General features: G+C 49.5%; 1 protein-coding gene across 2 annotated transcripts in view; it reads right to left on the bottom strand.

Annotated features, from left to right (window-relative positions):
- Positions 1-24,314, bottom strand: part of unkl (unk like zinc finger) — a 304,546-nt gene that overhangs the window by 105,719 nt on the left and 174,513 nt on the right. The window contains exons 6-11 of one of the 2 annotated variants that reach the window (XM_086000033.1): positions 22,750-22,867; positions 19,768-19,852; positions 4,533-4,714; positions 1,635-1,674; positions 1,486-1,559; positions 550-615 (exon numbers count right to left, since the gene is read on the bottom strand). In XM_086000033.1, the coding sequence (XP_085856159.1) occupies positions 550-615; positions 1,486-1,559; positions 1,635-1,674; positions 4,533-4,714; positions 19,768-19,852; positions 22,750-22,867 (565 nt within the window). Of the gene's footprint in view, positions 1-549; positions 616-1,485; positions 1,675-4,532; positions 4,715-19,767; positions 19,853-22,749; positions 22,868-24,314 lie in introns of both variants that reach the window. The other variant, XM_086000032.1, reaches the window with a different exon arrangement.

Raw genomic sequence — 24,314 nt, 5'->3', positions numbered from 1 at the left:
ACTGCTGCAAGTGCTCGTGTTTGGAGGCCAGGCAAGGACAGGACTGGACCTGGCGGAGGGGCTGTCCACCTTCCTATTGTCTGCCGATACTCATTGCCAATGCTCATACAAGACCGACAAGACGAGGTACTGGAGGGTCGCAAGCAGCAGCGGAACCATGCGTCAGCATCAGAGGGATTGTTGGGGGGGGGGGGGGGGGGGGGGAGAAGAAATCAGCGTACTTGCTCCCAGAGGATCCTGTGTAAATATTCAAACTCAGACTACATAACCAAGACCCAAAAGATTAAACCCCGGGATTAAAGCGAATGAAATATTTTATAAACAAAATGAGAATATTTTTGATGAAATCCAGTCAGAGTCTCGGACAGTAACATTACTACATTGGTTAAACAAACACCTCTACATCAAACTGTGCACTGAGCACACTTCAAATGCTCAGAAATGATTGAAGTGTCACTTTTAGGCACCGACTGTTAATGAGGACCAATTAACCGCAAAGTGGTAAAACCATTGCAGTCCAACCATTTTGAAATGTCTGCTCTCACTCACCTGTTTACTATCGTGTTCATTTAATTTCTGGTTATTCTCTAGTGTTTGGTTCTTATGTTGTTTTGCCTGCAAGTAATCAAACAGTTGTAAGCACTTCAGTCTCGATCCAAATATCTTACCCACTCTAATCACAATAACCTCTGCCCTTCTCAGTACTCAATACTCGCTCCCCACCCCGGGTGGAGAAGAATGAAGTGCACACGCGCTCACCATCTCTACAAGGGGCAGTTGGGTAGCAATCATTTCAAACGAGTAGGTGGAAGATATCTGCACAGCCACCTCACAACATGGCGACATGAAAATACTGCACTGATCTCACCACATCCACTCGCTCACACGTAACTGAACAGCTGCAAAGGGCCGAGGGGAAGCTGCCAGCTCCTTTCATACTTTCTGGATGTGACTATTGGTGCAAACATATTTGGCTCAAATTGCCAGAAGAATAAAGTTCATCACGGAGATCTCAATTGCTCTGTCCAGAGATTGTGTGTGCTCAAAAATAAAACAAATAAACTTGAAACCCTTCTTCTTGATCTTCATCAAATGGTGCTCTGAAAATATCTCTGGTTTCAGGTCCTTGATGAACTCACCTGCACTGACTTAGAAAAACAGTTCCACGATCTTGGAACCCTTAACCGGCAGACACATTACACCTCTGTGAGTCCATGCATCAGAGACATCAATTAGCAAAAGCTGACACCTAAAACAAAAGTGGTCAAAACAGCTCCAACCTGCCAGATCACATGAGTGTAAACACAGAGCCTTACTGTTGCACACAAGAGCCAAGTTACAAACACTTGAATTCACAACATAAAGTCTAGGAGCAGAACAGGCTTTGGAGCCCAAGACTGCAAACAGAGTGGGGAAAATACATATTGAGAAAGAGACGGCCCTTTAGCCCCAGTTTTAATGCAGATATTTTTGTATGCGAGTTACCTGGTCTTCTCGTTCAAACCCCGGTGCTTTGGGATATGTAGATGTCGGTGATGAAACACTGGACGTCGCAGGATCTGAACATAAACTACCGTTAGTGAAATATTTGGGCCTACTTATTGGTCCACTAGGAGACAATGAACTGTTACTACCTGAGCTTGAAGTAACCGTTGGGCTGCTAGATGATGAAACCTAGAATAGAAAAACATTTCAAGAAATGGCATCACACAAGTGCTCACAATTAAAAGTCACAAGGCAACAAATCAACAGTCACCTAACTTTTATGGATTTAGAACTGTGTAAATACTCAATACAATTTAAGTGCAATACTCAGCAGGTAAATAGCACTTTTAAAATAAAAAAGAATGCCCCTCTGCTCCTCTTGCTGGGTCAGTGTTATATGAACTCTGGTGGCTCGCTGAACAGGTCACTGTTCACGGAAGCCTAGAGAGTGACTATTTGCCTATGATTGCCCATATCCTAACTCACACCAAGTCCTGCTCACCCTACATTGCAGGAGCTAGCTCACCCAATGGTTGATGGGTCGGCAGGTCACCATTATCCAATGGCTGGTGGGTCGACAGGTCACCGTTATCCAATGGTTGATGGGACAGCAGGTCACCATTATCCAATGATTGGTGGGTCGACAGGTCACCATTATCCAATGGTTGATGGGACAGCAGGTCACCATTATCCAATGATTGGTGGGTCGACAGGTCACCATTATCCAATGGTTGGTGGGACGGCAGGTCACCATTATCCAATGGTTGATGGGACGGCAGGTCACCATTATCCAATGATTGGTGGGACGGCAGGTCACCATTATCCAATGATTGGTGGGTCGACAGGTCACCATTATCCGATGGTTGATGGGACAGCAGGTCACCATTATCCAATGGTTGGTGGGACGGCAGGTCACCATTATCCAATGGTTGGTGAGACGGCAGGTCACCATTATCCAATGGTTGGTGGGACGGCAGGTCACCATTATCCAATGGCTGGTGGGACGGCAGGTCACCATTATCCAATGGTTGGTGGGACGGCAGGTCACCATTATCCAATGGTTGGTGGGACGGCAGGTCACCATTATCCAATGGCTGGTGGGACGGCAGGTCACCATTATCCAATGGTTGGTGGGACGGCAGGTCACCATTATCCAATGGCTGGTGGGACGGCAGGTCACCATTATCCAATGGCTGGTGGGACGGCAGGTCACCATTATCCAATGGTTGGTGGGACGGCAGGTCACCATTATCCAATGGCTGGTGGGACGGCAGGTCACCATTATCCAATGGCTGGTGGGACGGCAGGTCACCATTATCCAATGGCTGGTGGGACGGCAGGTCACCATTATCCAATGGCTGGTGGGACGGCAGGTCACCATTATCCAATGATTGATGGGACGGCAGGTCACCATTATCCAATGGCTGGTGGGACGGCAGGTCACCATTATCCAATGATTGATGGGACGGCAGGTCACCATTATCCAATGGCTGGTGGGACGGCAGGTCACCATTATCCAATGGCTGGTGGGACGGCAGGTCACCATTATCCAATGGTTGGTGGGACGGCAGGTCACCATTATCCAATGGTTGGTGGGACGGCAGGTCACCATTATCCAATGATTGATGGGACGGCAGGTCACCATTATCCAATGGTTGGTGGGACGGCAGGTCACCATTATCCAATGGTTGGTGGGACGGCAGGTCACCATTATCCAATGGTTGGTGGGACGGCAGGTCACCATTATCCAATGGTTGGTGGGACGGCAGGTCACCATTATCCAATGGCTGGTGGGACGGCAGGTCACCATTATCCAATGGTTGGTGGGCTAACAAGCTGCTTCTTCATTACTGAGATTATCTCACGAACTCTCTCCATCTATACACAAAAATCTGTTGCCAAGTCTCTCTGGACCTCTTTCATACTTCAAAGCAACATGGTCATTTGTGCAAATAAAGGGAGGCCGGTTCTTTTTTAAAATTAAGATTCAAAAAACATGCACCTATTTAAGGTGCCAAAACGAGAATAATTGAAGGAAGAAATAGTAGAACAAGGAGAAGCAATATAAACTAAAGGGTACAATTCTAAAGGGGGTGTATGACTAGAAAGGCCTGGGGTGTATGTGTGCACAAATTGTTGAAGGTGGCAGGGCAGGTTGAGAAAGCGGTTAAAAAAACATACGGGATCCTGGACTTCATAAATAGAGGTACAGAGTGCAAAAGCAAAGAAGTTGTGATGAACTTTTATAAAACACTGGTTCGGCCGCAACTGGAGTATTGTGTCCAATTCTGGGCACCACACTTTAGGAAGGATGTGAAGGCCTTAGAGAGGGTGCAGAAAAGATTTACAAGAATGGTTCCAGGGATGAGGGACTTCAGTTACGTGCATAGACTGGAGAAGCTGGGGTTGTTCTCCTGAGAGCAGAGAAGATTGAGAGGAGATTTGAAAGAGGTGTTCAAAATCATGAGGGGTCTGGACAGAGTAGATAGGGAGAAACTGTTCCCATTGGCAGAAGGGTCGAGAACCAGAGGGGACAGATTTAAGGTGATTGGCAGAAGAACCAAAGGTGACAGGAGGAAAAACTTTTTTACGCAGCGAGTGGTTAGGACCTGGAATTCACGGCCTGAGAGGGCGGTGGAGGCAGATTCAATCATGGCTTTCAAAAGGGAATTGGCTAAGTACCTGAAGCAAAGAAATTTGCAGGGCTCCGGGGTGTGCTGTAACCATTCTATGATACACAGGTCAGGATACAAGTGCCAGTGTGCTTGTGGGACAAGTCCCATCCATCAATCACAAAGCCATTTACATCTCAACTAGATGTGAAAACAGCAAAGTGATCACATTCAGGATATTTGTGGGTGCCACAGTGTTGTACTTCAAATACTTATAACATTAAAACACTGACAGCAAAACTAGATTAAATACTATAGGAATGAACAAGAGTTTTGAGTTCTATCGTGGGATAGTCAAGATTCAAGCAGTACAACAATAAGCAGTTTAATGGCACTGCAATCCCAACATGTAACACCGTTAAGAGGTTTACTCACGTTTCCTATCTGTCCATTATTACTGGCCGAGTTAATACTGGTGCCCCAGTCATTTGTAGATCCAAGACTTTCTGTAGAATAAAGCCGAGTGCCTTGCTTGGACTGAGCACCTGCCACAGCTCCTGCCTGCATCATGGAGGCTACCTGATTCATAATCTGCACTTCCTCAGTAGAAGGAATCCCTAAAAAGAAAAAATTCTAAATTCGGAACAGAAAACACATGCCCTGCTCAATGAAAGAGCTCGACTTCATTAACAAAACAGATAGTAACCAGTTATTTAAGATTTCAGGAATCTAGAACAACTTAAAATTTGTAAACGATGGAAAATAGAAGCACTTGACTTTTTAAACCTCAGCAGCTCCCAGCATCACGCGCTTGATTGTACGCACACTACTGCAAAACAGCTGTCCTGTCACTCAAGGATTGCAGCAATATATTTAAAGACTGTATACTTGCTTCATCTCTCTAAAATCATTAACTGCGTGGTCCAGGATACCAAATTTTCAGGTCTGCAACCATTGAACGGAAAGGAGACAAAGTGGAGGGAAGAGTTGGTGCAGTACTGACATTCTGTCACTGGGTTTCTTCAGTATAAAGGAAGATTACAGCACAGGAGGTCGCCTTTGGGCCCATCATATCTGTGTCGGTTCTCAGCCAGAAGGCCTTAGAGAGGCAGAAAAGATTTACGAGAATGATTCCAGGGATGTGGGACTTCAATTATGTGAATAGACTGGAAAAGCTGAGGTTGTTCTCCTTAGAGCAGAGAAAGTTGAGAGGAGATTTGATAGAAGTGTTCAAAATCATGAGGGGTCTGGACAGAGTAGATAGAGAGAAACTGTTCGCATTGGCAGAAGGGTCGAGAACCAGAGGACACAGATTTAAGGTGATTGGCAAAAGAACCAAAGGCGACATAAGGAAAAACTTTTTACGCAGCGAGTGGTTATGATCTGGAATGCACGGCCTGAAAGGGTGGTGGAGGCAGATTCAATCATGGCTTTCCAAAAGGGAGCTGGATAAGTACAGGAAGGAAAGAAATTTGCAGGGCTACGGGAAAAGGGCGGGGGAGTGGGACTAGCTGAAGTGCTCTTTCAGAGAGCCGGCACAGGCTCGATGGGCTGAATGGCCTCCTTCTGTGCTGGAACCATTCTATGATTCTATGAACAAACCACAACTGGTCCCACTGCCCTGCACTTTCCCCATACCCCTTTATTTTCCTCTGCTTTAAATACTTCTTCAAATATCCCTTAAAACAGCAATGGTCTTTGCCTCAACCACTCCCTGTGGCAAAGCATTTGATGCTCTAACAATCCAGTGTGTGAAGAAATGTCTCCTTATGTCCCCCCTCACACACAGTGATAGTTTTACATTGATGGCCCTTGGTCATTGACTCCCCAAACAAAGGACAGTCTTTTCCTGCTCAACCCACGAGAAAGATCTGATCATTTTTACAATCGCTATTAAATCTCCTCTTTGCCTCTCTGCTTCAGTGAAAATTATCGCAGTGTGGCGGAGCCACCAAGGGCCTCAGAACAGTTAGTAATAATCCCTTTAACTACAGTATAGTGCAACCGCGGACTGCACCTTTAAACTGCCTGTTAACTGTACTGTATGGTGTTTTCCTGCACCCCACGTGATGACATCATGACGCTGCTCACGTGACCACCAGTGGCGCGAAGAACGTGATGACGTCAGCTTCCAGAATCTTCCAGTAGTCGTCGAGTGCCCAGCAAGCTGTATAGACCTGTATACCGTTTCTCCTGTAGTTTCCCTGCTAACTTCGTTGTTCATTAAAACCTGTTGATTTGATTCGAGTCGAATACCTTATTCGGATAGGAACCTCCGTCCCTACATTCGTCGGACAACTTTCGTTGAGGATGAACACGAACGCCGTCGCCCTGAAACTGCCGCAGTTCTGGGAACAGCAGCCAGCAGCATGGTTTTTCCAGGCAGAAGCACAGTTCGCTCTCCGGGAGGTCACAGCGGATGTGACCCGTTATTATTACGTGGTTGCCGCTCTCGACAGTGCCACGGCCTCGCGGGTCGTCAGCATCCTTGGAAGCCCACCAGAGGAGGGCAAGTACGAAGCGCTTAAAGCCCGTTTGCTACAGGTATTTGATCTTAATAAGTCGGAGCGGGCACGCAAGCTTATTTCCATGCCCGGCCTCGGGGACTCAAAACCGTCAGAGCTGATGAGTCAAATGCTCACGCTGTTGGGTGCGGAACCCCAATGCTTTTTATTCCGTGAGCTTTTCCTCTGCCAGCTACCCGAACCGGTTCAGGCGGCATTGGCCAACACAGCCATCACAGACGGTGCTGAACTCGCTGCAGAGGCAGACAAGATATTTACTGTTACTCAGCAATGTTGTGCAGCCGCGAGGCGCTTTTCCCCCACGCGAGAGAAAACCAGCCCGCCCCCAGCAGGATGGTGCGCGTACCACGCCCGTTTTGGCGCCAAAGCTCGATGCTGTCGGCCTCCTTGCAGTTTCCCTCAAGAAAACAAACAAAAAAAAACTCCAACAAGCCCGCGTCCTCCCGGACGGATGACAAGGTCTAACAAGCACGGCAAGTTAGCTATGGCGGCGAGCTCAGCGGGCAAACTCATTTATGTTACGGATTCCATTACGGGCCGCCGATTCCTGTGCGACACTGGCTCACAGTGCAGCATCCCCCCGGCTTCAAAGCTGGACCTACTATCCGGCAGCCAAGGGCCTTCCCTCGTGGCAGTAAATGGCGCTGCCATGCGTACGTTCGGGAAACAGACGGTAAACTTAACCTTCGCCGGTCAACGTTTTATCTGCGACTTTATTACAGCCAAGGTCTCACAGGCCATCCTGGGGGCCGATTTTTTCTGCGCCAACGGTCTGCTGGTCGACGTCCAACACTGCCGACTCATTAATGCATCCACTTTCCACGCAGTGCCCTGCCACCGCAGCACTGCCGTGTCCTGGTCGGTGGCCTGCGCGGTTCCGTCGCAAGACGGCTTTACGCGCCTGCTCGGCGAATTCCCGGAGCTCACCAGGCCCAACTTTTCGACTACAAGCACACGGCACGGGGTGGAGCACCATATCTCCACGACCGGAGCACCAGTTTACGCTCGGGCACGGCGATTAGAAGCTGGCAGCCGCAAAGGCTGAGTTCCAGACCATGGAGTGCCTCGGGATCATCCGGCGTTCGGACAGCCCCTGGTCTTTCCCACTGCACATAGTACCCAAACCAGGCGGCGGATGGCGTCCTTGCGGGGGTTACAGACGCTTAAACGACGCCACGACACCGGACAGGTACCCTATTCCCCACATCCAAGATTTTTCGGCTCATCTGGCTGGAAACGCTATATTTTCTAAAGTGGATCTCGTTCGTGGATATCACCAAGTTCCGGTGCACCCTCCAGACGTCCCCAAAACGGCAGTCATCACTCCGTTCGGCCTTTTTGAGTTCCTCTGCATGCCATTCGGTCTGAAAAATGCAGCTCAAGCATTCCAGCGTTTGATGGACTCTGTATTACGGGACCTACCCTTCATTTTTGTCTATTTGGACGACATCCTAATAGCCAGTAAGGATGCGACAGCTCACATGGCCCATTTACGTACACTTTTCGCCCGACTCAGCCAACACGGCCTTATTGTCAATCCGGCCAAATGCACGTTCGGAGTATTCTGCATTGATTTCCTGGGACACAGGATTACCCCAGAAGGCGCTGTCCCACTAGCCACCAAGGTAGAGGCAGTTACCGCATTCCCGCAGCCTCGCACGGTCAAATCCCTGCAAGAGTTCTTGGGGATGGTAAATTATCATCGTTTCGTCCCCAAAGCGGCCCGGTTGATGCAACCGCTGTACGAAGCACTAAAGGGAAAGTCGGGCAAGGATGTTCTCACTTGGACACTGCAAATGGACCAGGCGTTCCGCGATACCAAGGCGGCGTTGGCAGACGCAACTATGCTGGCACACCCACTTCCGGGTGCGACTGTGGCCCTCACTACGGATGCCTCCGACTACGCCATCGAAGCAGTTCAAGAGCAATGGGTCGACGGGGGTTGGCAGCCGTTAGCCTTTTTCAGCCGCCAACTGCGCCAGAACGAGCGAAAGTATAGCACTTTTGACAGAGAGCTGCTAGCCCTGTTTTTGGCCATCAGGCATTTCCGTTTCCTCCTAGAAGGCCGCCCGTTCATTGCCTTCGTGGACCACAAGCCGCTCACCTTCACCATGGCCAAAGCGGCAGAGCCTTGGTCAGCTCGGCAGCAGTGCCACCTCATGTTTATATCCGAATTCACGACGGATTTGCGGCACGTGTCAGGCAAGGATAATCTCGTGGCAGATTGCCTTTCCCGAGTTACAGTCCAGGCAGTCCACCTGGGTATCGATTTCGTCGGACTGGCAGGGGATCAACTGGCAGACCCAGAGGTACAAGCGTTTAGGACCACGCCTTCCAGTTGGCAGGTTGCAGACGTGCCGTTTCAAGAGGCAGGAACCACGCTCCTGTGCGACACATCCATGGGAGTGCCCCGGCCCATCGTGCCGGTCGAATGGCGCAAGAAGGTATTCCAGGCAATCCACGGGTTATCTCACCTGGGGATGCGGGCTTCTCAACAGCTACTGTCCCGCAAATTCGTTTGGAAAGGCATGCATTTGGACGTCCGGGACTGGACAAACAATTGCGTCGATTGCCAAAAGTCCAAAGTTCACCGTCACGTCAAGGCCCCGCTGGCAAACTTCCCGGTGCCTGAGCGCCATTTCGACCACGTTCACGTGGATTTAGTAGGCCCCCTTCCCGGCTCACATGGATTCACACACCTCCTGACAGTCGTAGACCGGACCACCAGGTGGCCAGAAGCGATTCCCTTGGCCGCCACCACCGCAGCTGACGTAGCCAGGGCATTTCTTTCGTCGTGGGTAGCTCGTTTCGGGGTGCCATCGGACATCTCCTCGGACCGCGGTCCGCAATTCACCTCAGAGCTGTGGAACGCAGTGGCACAAGGCCTGGGTACCAAGCTGCACCGTACCACCGCGTACCATCCGCAGTCGAATGGCCTGTGCGAAAGGTTTCATCGTTCCCTCAAAGCGTCCCTCCGTGCCAGCCTGCGAGGACCCAACTGGGTGGATAGGCTCCCATGGGTGATGCTAGGCCTCCGGACAGCACCAAAGGAGGATCTTCAGTCTTCATCGGCTGAGCTGGTTTATGGCCAGACACTCAAGTGCCAGGTGACTTCCTTCCTCCACACACCGAACCATGGTCTGCAGCTCAACAGCTCCTGCTGCATCAGGAGGCGGCTAGGAATTTCCGGCCCATCCCAACCTCGCAGCACGACCTGCAGAGGCCTCACGTTCCGACAGAGCTCATGAGTTCGGACTGTGTCTTTATTCGGCACGACGGTCACAGAGACCCACTCAAGCCGCCGTATACCGGACCTTTTCATGTCATCTCATCAGGAGAAAAGTTCTTCACAGTCGAAGTCGGTGGAAAGTCTGATACTGTTTCTGTCGACCGGCTCAAACCAGCCCACCTGGATTGGACTGAGCCTGTCGTGGCTGCCCAACCGCCTCGCCGTGGCCGACCGCCGTTAGCCACCAGACCAGCTGTGCATCAAACCACCGTCGAACAGCCCGATTCGGCCTCCGACGCGCCTGCACCTCTGACCACCGTTTCTGCCTCGCCCAAGACGCCGCTTCTGTCGCAATCCAGCACTGGTTCTTCGAGTAACGCCCTGTTTCCGCTGCCTGAGTTTCGCCGCCGTTCGACCAGGATCATTAAGCCTCCTACTCGGTTGACAATGTCTGTTAAAGTGGATTCTGGGGGGGCGCCTGTGGCGGAGCCACCAAGGGTCTCAGAACAGTTAGTAATACAAGTAATCCCTTTAACTACAGTATAGTGCAACCGCGGACTGCACCTTTAAACTGCCTGTTAACTGTACTGTATGGTGTTTTCCTGCACCCGTGATGACGTCATGACGCTGCTCACATGACCACCAGTGGCGCGAAGAACGTCATGACGTCAGCTTCCAGAATCTTCCAGTAGTCGTCGGGTGCCCAGCAAGCTGTATAGACCTGTATACCGTTTCTCCTGTAGTTTCCCTGCTAACTTCGTTGTTCATTAAAACCTGTTGATTTGATTCATCGAGTCGAATACTTTATTCAGCTAGGAACCTCCGTTCCTACAGCAGTACCTCAAGTCTCTCTTTTATCTATAGTTTTTCATCCCTGGCATCATCTTGGTGAATCGATACCATGGCCTAGAAATTCAGTATCGCCACGTTTGGGGCGCTACAGCCGGGCGTTCGCTAAATTTAGCACCCGGCGCAACTTAGCGCCACCTTCGCCAAAATTGAGTTGCATTGCCCCAAGAGGTTGCTGCTGCGCTAAAGCAGGCGATGCATGACTATCATAAGGTGCTAAGCCGGCGAGCCGAGGTGCTACGACTGAGGACGGGCGCAGCGCAGGTGCGACGAGTTATCGATTGCAGGCAGACACGCTGGCGCCGCTCTGCTCTTAAAGGGGGAGGGTCGATTTGGTTTGTAGCCACGCCCTGCACACTGGAGCCCTGATTCTAGGCCTGGACAGACCTGCTTCGACAACGCAACGCCCACGACTATGGAGAAGGCTAGGGAGCGAGCGCAGCGCTTCAGTAAGGGTGCCCTGAAGGTTCTGGTTGGTGCAGTGGAGCGCAGGCGACCTATCCTCTTTCCTGACAGTGGCAGGAGGCCGCTGCCCAGCGAATATAGAAAAGCTTGGAGGGAGGTGGCACACAGAGTGACCTCCAGCAGCATGGTCCCCAGGACACCAACACAATGTAGAAAGAAGTTCAATGACCTCACTCGGGTTGTCAGTGTGAGTACCCTTTCCAGTATCCTCTTCATCCCTGCATGTGCACCTCACTTTATAGCCAAAGGGTCCTGAAAGCCCCAATGCCCAGCCCTCATCCAACACCTATGGGGCGCTCATGAAAATCACATGCACATTCAGCACTTTACACACTGTCAGGGTTATTCGACCATGGGAGGCAGTACAGGCAAGATCAGGGCTTGACACTGTCAGGGCTATTCGACCATGGGAGGCAGTGCAGGCAAGATGAGGGCTTCACACTGTACTCAGAGCCCGTCCTTTCTCTTGCAGGGCAAGCTGGCCCACAATAGGAGGCAGCAGCAACGGACCGGGGGAGGCCGTGCTGAACTTAAAGACCTCAGCGACGTGGAGCGGATCATGGCAGGCCGGCTGATTGGCCCCGTCGCCACTGGTGATGCCGACCCAGTTCTGGACAGCAATGGTAAGGTCATCACCTTTTTGACCTCTCTCTTTCCACTTGTGCCTCACACCAGCATCCTTTGCCACTCTCGAACCAATGCAGTGCATAGCAGCACTCATGCCTCCCTCGTTGCCGCCCTGCCCTCACTCTAAAGCAACTCTTGTGCCTCCCTGCTTTCAGATGCTGATTCGCCAAGTGAAGAGGCGGGCCCCCAAGCTGGCACGGTGAGTGAATCGGAAGGTGAGGAGGAGGAAGAGGAAGCCGGCCCATCAGTGACACCCTCAGCCGAGGCAGCCCATGGCCATGATGGGGACACGTCATCCCTGGAGGGGAGCAGGGGGGGGAAGGGTCTGAGGAGAGTGAAGCTCCGGGGCCCAGCGGGCTGCAGCAGTGCGGGAGGGGTAGGGAAGCTCGGCGGCCTTCTCCCCAGAGGGTGAGTGCGGCCTCCAGTCCTGCTACAGTGAGCGCAGAGGAGGTGCGGCTCCTTGGTGAAATGGGCGCCCAGGCGGAGCGCAGGCACATTGAGATCATGGCTGCAGTGGCAAGGATGCCTGACTCCATAGAGTCACTGGCAAGGAGTGTACAGGAATTCGGGGCAGCACAGGCCAGGAGTCTGCAGGACTTCGGGGCAGCACAGGCCAGGAGTCAGCAGGACGTCGCTGCATCACATGCGGCTTCCAGCCAAGGGCTTAGTCGTGCCATGCAGTCACTGGCTGGTCTGATGCAGACACAGATCAGGGGCCCTCGCCGCAGCAGCCCAGCAGTCTGTGCTTCAGCAGATTGCTGCGCATGCTCCAGTGCTGGCCCGTGCGAGTGCCAGTGTATCAGCCGACCAAGGAGTGCCTGTGCTTTGTCAGGTTGGCAGCATTTCCTGCTGCCAACACTGTCACTCCTCTACTGCAGCTGCCACCACCCGTAGGACAGACTGCTGCCGCCCAAGCAGAGTTGGAGCAGTCAGCAGCCGGGCCCTCCAGGCCCAGAGCTGGTCCAGGCCGTCCCCCAAGGGCATCTGTCGACTCACTATCTAACCCTCATCAGCCTTCCCCCAGCCTTGTTGCAGCCACTGGGGTCCCATTGCGGAGGAGCTGCAGGGCGGGAAGGGGCCAATCTCGTAAGCGAGGCAGATCACCCTCGCAGGCCGAAAAGTAGGTGTGGCAAAATGTGTTTTTTTTCCCCTCAAGGCCGAGGATATTGTGTTTGTTTTTCTGAAGGCCGAGGATGTTGTTTTTGTTTTTTATGAAGGCCAAGGATCATGGTAATTTTTGTTTTACTGTTTTGTTCATTGTCTCCAGGTTGTGAGAGCCAGTTATGTGTCTGTTTTTTGGGGGGTTTCTCTGTATTTGTTTGTCATGCGGGAAGGGCCCAGAGTTTGTTAAATAAAAAATTGTCTCTATTCAGATTGTGCATGTTTGCACTTTGAACTATTTGTTGCCTTGACCGCCTCAGGGTTTGCGGAGCGGCTCCATTCATGTTCTTTCAATGGCACAAGCCATTCCCTGAGAGGGGGCCTAGAACCGACTTGCAATAAGCCGCCGACGGACGGGCCTTGCACTTTGTGCCTCCCTCCCATCTTGGTGCTCCTCCTCCTCCTCTAGTGGTGCTCCAATGTCTGCTGGCAGTGGCTGAGTCCTGAGGATAGCCAGGTTGTGCAGCATGCAGCACACTACAACGAAATGGGAGACTCGCTCAGGCGAGTACTGTAGGGCTCCCCCGGAATGGTCCAGACAGCGGAATCATTGCTTCAGCACGCCGATCATGTGCTCAATGATGTTCCTGTGATGGCTGTCATTGTATCATTCTTCAGCAGGGGTGCTGGGCGCACGGAGCGGGGTCATCAGCCAGGTGCACAAAGGATAGCCCTTGTCCCCGAGAAGCCAGCGTCCTGGGTGAGCCGGGGCTTCGAAAATGTCTGCCACTGAAGTCTGGCGCAGGATGAAGGCGTCGTGGCTGCTGCCTGGAAAGCGGGCATTGACAGCAAGTATGAGCTGCCTGTGGTCACACACCAACTGCACGTTCAGCGAATGGTACCCCTTCCGGTTGCGGTAATCCTCGGCATTCTCTAGAGGCGCCCGCAAAGCCACATGCGTGCAGTCAATGGCGCCCTGGACCATGGGGAAGCCCGCTATTCTTGCAAATCCCATGGCGCGTTCTTGCTGCTTGTCCAGGGTCATGGGGAAGGAAATGTACTGACGTCTCCTTCTGAAGAGGGCATTCGTGACCTGGCGGATGCAGCAATGCACCGCGAACTGGGAGACATTGGCAATGTCCCCAGTAGCGGATTGGAAGGAGCTGGTGGCATAGAAATTGAGAGCCACTGTCATCTTCACTGCCACTGACAGAGACGTCATAGAGTCATAGAGTTTTACAGCACAGAAAGAGGCCCTTCGGCCCATCGTGTCTGCGCCGCCCATCCATCCCTGTCCAGTCTAATCCCATTTTCCAGCATTTGGTCCATAGCCTTGTATGCAATGGCATTTCAAGTGCTCATCCAAATGCTTCTTGAATGTTGTGAGGGTTCCTGCCTCTACCACCCTTTCAGGCATTGAGTTCCACATTCCAACCACCCTCTGGGTGAAAAAGTTCCTCCTCAAATCCCCTCTAAATCTCCTGCCCCTTACCCTGAATCTATGCCCCCTTGTTATTGACCCCCCTACTAAGGGGAAAAGTTCCTCTTTGTCTACCCTATCTATGCCCCTCATCATTTTGTACACCTCAATCAGGTCCCCCCTCAGCCTTCTTTGCTCCAAGGAAAACAACCCCAGCCTGTCCAGCCTCTCTTCATAGCTGAGGCGATCCATCCCAGGTAACATCCTGGTGAATCTTCTCTGCACCCTCTCCAAAGCAATCACATCCTTCCTATAGTGAGGCGACCAGAACTGCACACAGTACTCCAGCTGTGGCCTCACCAGCGTTTTGTACAGTTCCATCATAACCTCCCTGCTCTTATATTCTATGCCTCGGCTAATGAAGGCAAGTATCCCATATGCCTTTTTAACCACCTTATCTACCTGTTCCGCTGCCTTCAGGGATCTATGTACATGTACACCAAGGTCCCTCTGACCCTCTGTACTTCCTAGGGTCCTACCACTCATTGTGTATTCCCTTGCCTTATTTGTCCGTCCAAAATGCATCACCTCGCACTTTTCAGGGTTAAATTCCATTTGCCACTTTTCCGCCCATCTGACCAACCCGTTTATATCGTCCTGTAGCCTGAGGCTTTCCTCCTCACAATTTACCACCCCACCAATTTTCGTGTCATCTGCGAACTTACTGATCATACCTTTTACATTCTCATCCAAATCATTTATGTAGATCACAAACAACAAGGGACCCAGCACCGATCCCTGAGGTACCCCACTGGACACAGGCTTCCAGTCACAAAAGCAACCTTCGACCATCACCCTCTGCCTCCTGCCACTCAGCCAGTTTAGGATCCAACGCGCCAAGGCACCCTGGATCCCATGGGCTCTTACCTTCTTGACCAGTCTCCTATGCGGGACTTTGTCAAAAGCTTTACTGAAGTCCATGTAAACCACATCCACAGCATTTCCCTCATCCACCCCCCTAGTCACCCCCTCGAAAAATTCAATCAGATTTGTCAGACATGATTTACCCTTGACAAAGCCATGCTGACTATCCCCGATTAATCCTTGCCTCTCCAAGTGGAGACTAATTTTGTCCCTCAGAATTTTTTCCAATAATTTCCCTACCACAGATGTTAGGCTCACTGGCCTGTAATTCCCTGGTTTATCCCTGCTACCCTTCTTGAATAATGGTACTACGTTAGCTGTTCTCCAGTCCTCTGGTACATCCCCTGTGGCCAGAGAGGTTCTGAAAATTTGTGTCAGAGCCCCTGCAATCTCCTCCTTTGCCTCCCACAGCAGCCTGGGATACATCTCGTCTGGGCCTGGGGATTTATCCACTTTTTGGCCTGCTAAAACCGCTAGCACCTCCTCCCTCTCGATGCTAATATGTTCAAGTATGTCACAGCCCCCTTGCCCGATTTCTATGTCTGCATCGTCTTTCTCCATAGTGAACACAGATGCAAAAAATTCATTTAAAACCCCGCCTACATCATCTGGCTCTACACACAGATTGCCACTTTGGTCCCTAATGGGCCCTACCCTTTCCCTGGTTATCCTCTTGCCCTTAATATACTTATAAAACATCTTAGGATTTTCCTTTATTTTGCTCGCCAGTGTTATTTCATGGCCCCTCCTCGCCCTCCTAATTTCTTTTTTAAGTATGCCCCTGCATTTTTTATACTCCTCTAGGGCTTCTTCCGTCTTTAGTCTTTTGTAACTGCCAAAAGCCCCCCTTTTATTTCTAATGCATTTTTGTATATCCCTTGTCATCCAAGGTTCCCTTTGCTTGTTGGTCCCACCCTTGACCTTTACAGGAACATGTTGGCGTTGTACTCTCTCTATTTCCCTTCTGAAAGTCTCCCACTGTTTTGATGCGGATTTTCCTATAAGTAGCTGCTCCCAGTCCAATTTGGCCAGATCCTGCCTTATCATATTAAAATCGGCCTTCCCCCAATTTAGAACCCTTATTTCTGGGCCGTCTTTGTCTTTTTCCATGACCACCTTAAATCTCACCAAATTGTGGTCACTGTCGCCAAAATGCTCTCCTACTGACACTTCCACCACTTGCCCGGCTACATTCCCCAGAATTAGGTCCAGTACCGCCCCCTCTCTTGTAGGACTTTCTACATGTTGGCTCAAAAAGCTCTCCTGGATGCACTTTAAGAATTCTGCACCCTCTAAGCCTTTCACACTCTGACTATCCCAATTTATATTGGGGAAGTTGAAATCCCCCACTATTATTACCCTATTATTTTCGCACTTTTCTGAGATTTGCCTACATATCTGTTCCTCTATCTCCCCCTGACTGTTTGGGGGCCTATAGTACACTCCCAGCAAAGTGCTTGCCCCCTTTTTGTTCCTCAGCTGAGGCTGCAGATCTCTGAAGCAGGTGGCAGATCTCAGTGACCACCTCCCTTCTGAATCGAAGCCTCCGAATGCACTGCTCCTCAGACATGTTGAGGTAGGAGAAGTGCTGGCGGTATACCCTGGGAGGGTAAGGCCTCCTGTGCCGACGCCTGTTGGCCCTTCTCCGTCTGGCCATGATTGGCACTCTCGGCGTCTCTGAGCCCTTTCAATGCAATGCAGAAACCCAACGTTTCCACCCACTGCAGCCCCCATTATATGTGGCCACTCAAGGCTATGGCACTGAAAAATCAATCCAACTGCAAAGCTCTGGCCTGAAGCCAGAAGTACCTGTGCGAGCGCTGAGTCAAAGCAGAAAGCTCTCTCTCTGTCTCTTTCCAAATCTCTCTCTCACACAGAAGGAGTGGTTCAAAATGGCTACCACAAACAATGCAGGAAGAGTCCCCTTTAAATAGCACCCCCCCAGCCCCACAGCAACTGGGAACCGTTCCACTCAACCAGTCGCTGCGAGCGCCAGGCGGAAAGGGGGCGCCACTGAAGTTCCGGTTCGGGGCGCAACAAGGGCGTTGCACCATGAAATGACGTCAGGATCTGCACGCGCAGCTGAGCGGGTGTTGCGGTTTTGTGCCGCCGCTAAATCTTCACTCAAGTTTGCGAGAGGCGCAGATCGCGCCTTGCCCGGGCGCTAGCCGCTTCGCGCCCCACTTATCGCCCTCTTAAGGCACTAGCGGCTGGCGCTACCAACTGAATTTCTAGGCCCAAATCTTAAATGTTCTTTCCATGATGGGGAGCCAAAACTGCACAGAGTCTTAAACTGTAGCCGAACCAGGGTCTTAAAAAATTACTAGTTATACAACCTAAAATGCTATAATGGTAAAAAAAAAAGGACAATCTACTTGCACTCTCACTTTCAGGGAATTGCGCATTTGAATCCCAAATGCCTCTGCTCATCACCTTTCAGCATCTTTCCATTGAGTATATACTCCCATTTCTTGTTTTTCTTCCAAAGTGCATTACCTCGCACCTATCCATGTTAAGTTGTGCCTGCCACCTTTCTGCGCACTCTGCTTACCTGTTCTATGCCCTTTTGAAGTCTTTTACAGACCTCTCTGCAGTATGCCAAACCCCTCAGTCAGAAAGTTTCAATATTGTGCTCCCTATCCCAAGTGCAAATCATTTATACGTATTCATAGAATCATACAATGTTACAGCACAGGAGGAGGCCTTTTGGCCCATCGTGCCTGTGCCGGCTCTTTGAACGAGCTCTCCAATTAGTCCCACTCCCCCCTGGTCTTTCCCCAGAGCCCTGCAAATCTTTCCTTTTCAAGTATTTATCCAATTCCCTTTTGAAAGTTATTATTGAATCTGCTTTCACCGCCCTTTCGGGCATTGCATTCTAAATCATAACTCGCTGCGTAAAAAAAATCCTCATCTCGCCTCTGGTTCTTTTGCCAATTATCTTAACTCTGTGTCCTCTGCTTACCGACCCTCCTGTCACTGGAAACAGTTTCTCCTTATTCACTCTACCAAAACCATTCATGATTTTGAATACCCATCAAATCTCCCCTTAACCTTCTCTGCTCCAAAGAGAACCACCCCAATTTCACTAGTCTCTCCACATAACTGAAGTCTTTAATCCCATGTACCATTCCAGTAAATCTCCTCTGCACCCTCTCTAAGGCCTCGACATCCTTCCTAAAGTGTGGTGCCCAGAACTGAACACAATACTCCAGCTGGGGCCTAACCAGTGTTTTAGAAAGGTTTAGCATCACTTCCTTGCCTTTGTACTCTGGTCATAAATTCAAGGATCTGTAAGCTTTTTTAACAGTGTTCTCAACTTGCCCTGCCACCTTCAAAGGTTTGTGTACAAACACCCCCAGGTTTCGGTTCCTGCACCCCCTTTAAAATTGGACCATTTAGTTTATATTGCCTCTCCTCATTCTTCCTACCAAAATGTGTCACTTCACACTTGTATTGAGAACAGAGATGGAGCCAGCACCGATTCCTGGGGTGCATCATTTCCAACCCTCCTCCAACCCGAACCATCCCCCATTAACCCAAACCTTGTGCAACACTCATTGAGCACAATGTAGCAGTCGGGCACTTAGTGCATAAAATGTTCAATTTACTAAACATTTTACAAATGATGATGGCAGAAAGAAGTGTGTGTACCAGATGAGATGTGGAACAATTGTTAGATAGAATTGGTTCAGTCAATCAACCAACTTTCTATCCTTATTGCTACAGTTCCTCTGAAAGATGCCGTTGATCACTTTATCGAATTCCTCCTGAAAACTGTTTTACAACACATCTACTGCATTCCCTCCATTTATCTTCAGGAATCGCAAATGTGTCAAAAACAACATGCATTTAACAGATCCATGCTGGCTGTCCTGGTTTGACCAATGCATTTCTAACTAATTATATTCCATCTTAAATGATGGATTCTAAGTGTTCGCCCACAACTGGCACAGGACAAAGACATCGACAGTTACCCCACTTATCCTTCCTTGAGCAGAGCTGTTACACTGGCTACCCTCAACACCCCCTTCCCCACAATTTGCATATCCAAGGGGGATTGAAAGATTGTGGTCAGCACCTCGTTATCTCCTCTCCAATTTCCTTCAATGTGGTTTTCAAAAATGTAATTATACTTTGATTGCAGGATGGTTGGGTTCATAAGGCTTCAAATTCAGCACCTCAAGTGGATAAGGCCAGTTATGGAATACTGGGTTATGAGAAGTTTATGAACCTCTTCCCCTGCAGATCTCCAAACATTGCTATGGAAAAGAAAAGATGGAGCAAGAATCCAAACAAATTTTAAATGGGAGGGGGAAATTCTAAACACAAACATTACAATCATTATTTAGCAGAAAACAGCAAAAGTGCTCCCCACCCCATTCTCTACATTTCTGTTTGCGATCAAAAGCAGTTTTGTTTCAACTTGATAATCCTGTACTCGTCTGCCTGCTGCAACAAATCCAAGGCAGAATAATAAACCTCCGAAAATGGAACATCCCTCAATGTGCGAAACACAGATTGCCAACTTACGTTCAACATGTGCAAATGCACAGAAAGGCCCACGAGGGCAGTATCCTGTCTGCCGCATATCATTGCATTTTGTAGACTTGTAGATCTAAAGGGGGAGAAAGAGGTTAATACAAAGAAAAATATCCGCTACCTTGTCTACATGCAGAAACTCTCATTAATGCCTTTGTCAACTTCAGACTCAAATATTCCAACCATCTCCTGACCAGCCTCACATCCTCCACACTCTGCAAAGTTCAGCTCACCCAAAACTCTGCTACCCATATTCTATCCCACACCAAATCCCACTCACTCATCACTCCCGCTCTTGCTGACCAACTATGGCCTCTAGTCTTCAGACGCCTCAAATTTAAAATTCTCATCCTCGTCTTTCAATACCTTCATGACCTCACCCTCCCTGTCGCTGTAACTTTTTCCAGCCTAAAATGCCCCCAGAACTTTTCATCCCTCCCATTCCAGCCTTTATCCATCACTCCCTTCGCCCCACCATTCGCTGTCGTGCCTTCAGCCACCCCGACCCACCCTCCCTTCGCCCCACCATTCGCTGTCGTGCCGTCGGCCACCCCGACCCTACCTTCGCCCCACCATTCGCTGTCGTGCCTTCAGCCACCCCGACCCACCCTCCCTTCGCCCCACCATTCGCTGTCGTGCCTTCAGCCACCCCGACCCACCCTCCCTTCGCCCCACCATTCGCTGTCGTGCCGTCGGCCACCCCGACCCTCCCTTCGCCCCACCATTCGCTGTCGTGCCTTCAGCCACCCCGACCCTACCTTCTGGATTTCACTTCCATGGGTTTCTCCGCCTCTCCACTTTCCTCTCCTCCTTTAGAACCCTCCTTAAAACCCACCACTTTAGTCACCCCTCCTAATAACCCCTTCATTGGCTCATATTTAGTTTTTGTCCGATTACACCTCAAGTGCCTTGGGCTATTTTTCGATATTAAAAGGAGCTATCTGAATGCAAATTTTTATTTATAGCCATGTAAAAATAAATCATCCATCAGTATAGAGGCAATTGTGGAAAACTTGGCTGATCTGGAATGTTAACCCTCGTCTTCCACATAAGATGTAGGAGCAGGAGTCGGCCATTCGGCCCCTCGAGCCTGCTCCGCCATTCAATGAGATCATGGCTGATCTGATCTTGGCCTCAACTCCACTTCCCTGCCCGTTCCCCGTAACCCTCGACTCCCCTCTTTTTCAAAAATCTGTGTCTCTCCGCCTTGAATATATTCACTGACCCGGCCTCCACAGCTCTCTGGGGTAGAGAATTCCAAAGATTCACCACCTTCAGAAGAAATTCCTCCTCACCCCCATTTTAAATGGGCGACCCTTTATCCTGAAACTGTGCCCCCTAGTTCTAGATTCCCCCACATCTTGGCCAGAGTGGGGGAAGAGTCATCCTATATGGGAGTATATACAGTAAGGGGAGGCCAGAGAAAGGGGAGCTGGATGGGGGTGGGAGGGTGGTGAAAGGGAAACTGTCTGGATTCTAGGAAGTAGGTGTCAGCAGACTTTTTAAAAAGCTTTTCAATTCAACAAAATATAAGTTAAATTTAAACTGCACAAATGCAACAAAGGAATCCCACCCCATGTATCAGAGTCAGGCAATTTTCTGACAAACTGCTGGTATTACTGGTCAAGTCACAGAACATTCTGTATAGAGACAATCTGACCAATGCTGAAACAGCTGGAATGCCAAATGACCATCCTCAACTGTATCTAACTTCTGTATACAATTTAAAAAAAGGATGTTTTACAAATTGACAACAAATACCAAGAGTCCTTCAACCCTTCAAAATACCCAAAGGCGCTTGGTTTTTCCTTCAGTTTTAGTTCTAAATTACATCTATAAATGTGCACACACACCAGTCATATTTTTGTCATCTTCCATTATTGTGAATAAAGTTCAAACGCCTCACATCCTAATAATGGAGTACATTACAGAAGCACCCGCCCCCATCAACAATCACCATGTGATGGACCATTCCTTTTTACAGCAGGGTGGGAGAGCAGGGGGAGAATTGGCAACACTGTTCATGAGCCAATGCACTCTCAGGCCCCGTCACAATTTGGATCACAGGAGCAGGAACACACCTGCATCCTTCACGGAATGACTTCGCAATCTCAGCTCTGTGTCCATAGTGAGGTGGCCAGTATAGGCCAGGCACTATTCCAAAGTATGGAGAGGTGGGGGGGGGGGGTGGGGGGAATCCCGAGGGCTCCCTCCCACTGTCTAATTTTAAGGACTTGGTTAACAAATACACTGCAGACAAACAAGGAGGGTCTCAGACTTGATCCTTAGCCTTTGCTTATCTTAGTCCAAGAATTAGTGGGACTCTACAACTAGCCTAAGTGCTGCTCCTGTAATGAGGTCAGCTCACACCCTGCTTGCCGATTCCTGCTGCAGTTGTGGATCAAGCTAGGATCTGATAGAAGGGAGGAGAATGTGCATTTATATAATTCCTTTAACGTTTTCAGGAGATCCCAAAGTACTGTACAGCCAACAAATTACTCTCGAGTGTAGTCACCGTTGTTTTGTATGGAAAAGCAGCAGCCAATTTGAAAACAGCAAGGTCCCACAAACAGCAATGAGATGACCAGATAATCTGTTCTTTTGGTGACGTTAGTTGAGGGATGAATGTTGGCCAAGACAGCAGAACTCCCCAGCTCTTCTAGAGTAGAGTAGTGCAATGGAATCTTTTACGTCCACCCGAGGGGGCAGACAGAACTCATGTCTCACCTGAAAGAGGGCGTCTGTGACAATGCAGTACTCCCGCAGTACTGCAATGAAGTCAAACAGCCAAATAACACTCTGTATACAGTTATATATGAAGAGTGGTCACTGCCATGTCTAAAAGTCACTGTACCAGAATTTTCAGCAGTGAAGCTATCGCAAGTCCAATCCACCATTTAACCCTCTTAATCAGAATACTGTACTAGAATTCACTCACAGCTTTTCATCAACGTACGCATTTTACGGCCTTACCTCCGGGTGGAACTGCTGCTCGGTGCGAGAGTGACAGTACTGACAGTTATCCCCACTCTCACATTTTGTGGGCTCCCCCCATTCATCCCCATGTTTGACATTAGGACAAGGAGTTGACCTACAAAATAAAACAAAAGGGGGGAATTATTCTGTGGAGTAATTCAGCCCACCCAAAGAGGGATTGGAGATGTTGTAGCCTGTGCATATGTACAACTTTCAGTGCATTAATATATCCCTCAGTTTATGAGGGGTTGACAATAAGAATCAGCACCTTTCGCAGTGATTTACTGAAGGAGGGACTAGTTAACACACTAGTATGTGTCACATTTCTAAGCAGCACCACGATACCAAATACCGTGACATTTCAGTTACTGTTTTGCCCAGAGATGGTATTTTAGTAGGGAGACCTCTCCAAACATTTTCCATACACAGCAAAATTGAGAAGTGATGTTTAGGCAGTTTATGCCAATACAAATATAACTGACAATGTGAGATAACGGCTCCACCACTTTGTTTTGGAGAGGGAGTGAAAAAGATTGCATGCCACCCACTACAAACAAGCAAAGAATGCCACCAGAGACTTCACTTATGGCCTCAACCGTCCCTATCTCATAGGCTCCGCCAGCCCTACAATCTCCCCCCATCAAACTCTGTTCCTGACTCTAGCCTCTTGGGCATCACCCTCCATCCTTTGCCCTGCCCGCTGCATCTCTCCTCTTTTAAACCCCTTCTTAAAACCCACCTCTTTAACTAAGCTTCTGGTCACTGTTAGAAATTGGTGTTTGCCGTAAATACCTTCCCAGGTTCAGTGGCACCAGTCACTCGCACAAGTGGCCCGAGCACCTGGTTTTAGGAGTTAACTCATTACCCAGTATCTGTTTGTACAATAGCATCAAATTAACAGTCACTTGGACAGGTGTGGATTAATTAAGGAAAGCCAGCACGGATTTGTTAAAGGCAAATCGTGTTGAACTAACTTGATTGAGTTCTTTGATGAGGGTAATACAGTTGACGTGGTGTATATGGATTTCCAAAAGACATTTGATAAAGTGCCACATAAAAGGCTTGCCAGCAAAATTGAAGCCATGGAATAAAGGGGACAGTGGCAGCATGGATACAGAATTGACTAAGTGACAGGAAACAGAGAGTAGCGGTGAATGATTGTTTTTTGGATTGGAGGAAGGTACACAGTGGTGTCCCCCCAGGGGTCAGTTCTGGGACCACTGCTTTTCTTGATATATATTAATGACTTGGACTTGGGTGTACAGGGCACAATTTCAAAATCTGCAGATAGCACAAAACTTGGAAGTATAGTGAACAGTGAGGAGAAGAGTGATAGACTTCAGGAAGACATAGACAGGCTGGTGAAATGGACAGACACATGGCAAATGAAATTTAACACAGAAAAGTGTGAAGTGATACATTTTGACAGAAAGAATGAGGAGAGGAAATATAAACTAAATGGTCCAATCCTGCAGGGGGTGCACGAACAGAGGGGTCTGGGGGTATGTGTGCACAAATCGTTGAAGGTGGCAGGGCAGGTTGAAAAAGCAGTTAAAAAGGCT

The sequence above is a fragment of the Somniosus microcephalus genome, chromosome 11 (genome assembly GCF_052327205.1).
Source record: "Somniosus microcephalus isolate GS21.2 chromosome 11, FLI_Smic_1.0, whole genome shotgun sequence".
In the NCBI taxonomy this organism is placed as follows: domain Eukaryota; kingdom Metazoa; phylum Chordata; class Chondrichthyes; order Squaliformes; family Somniosidae; genus Somniosus; species Somniosus microcephalus.
The sequence above is the reverse complement of the archived record's forward strand: the minus strand, read 5'-3'. Positions and strand labels throughout refer to the sequence as shown.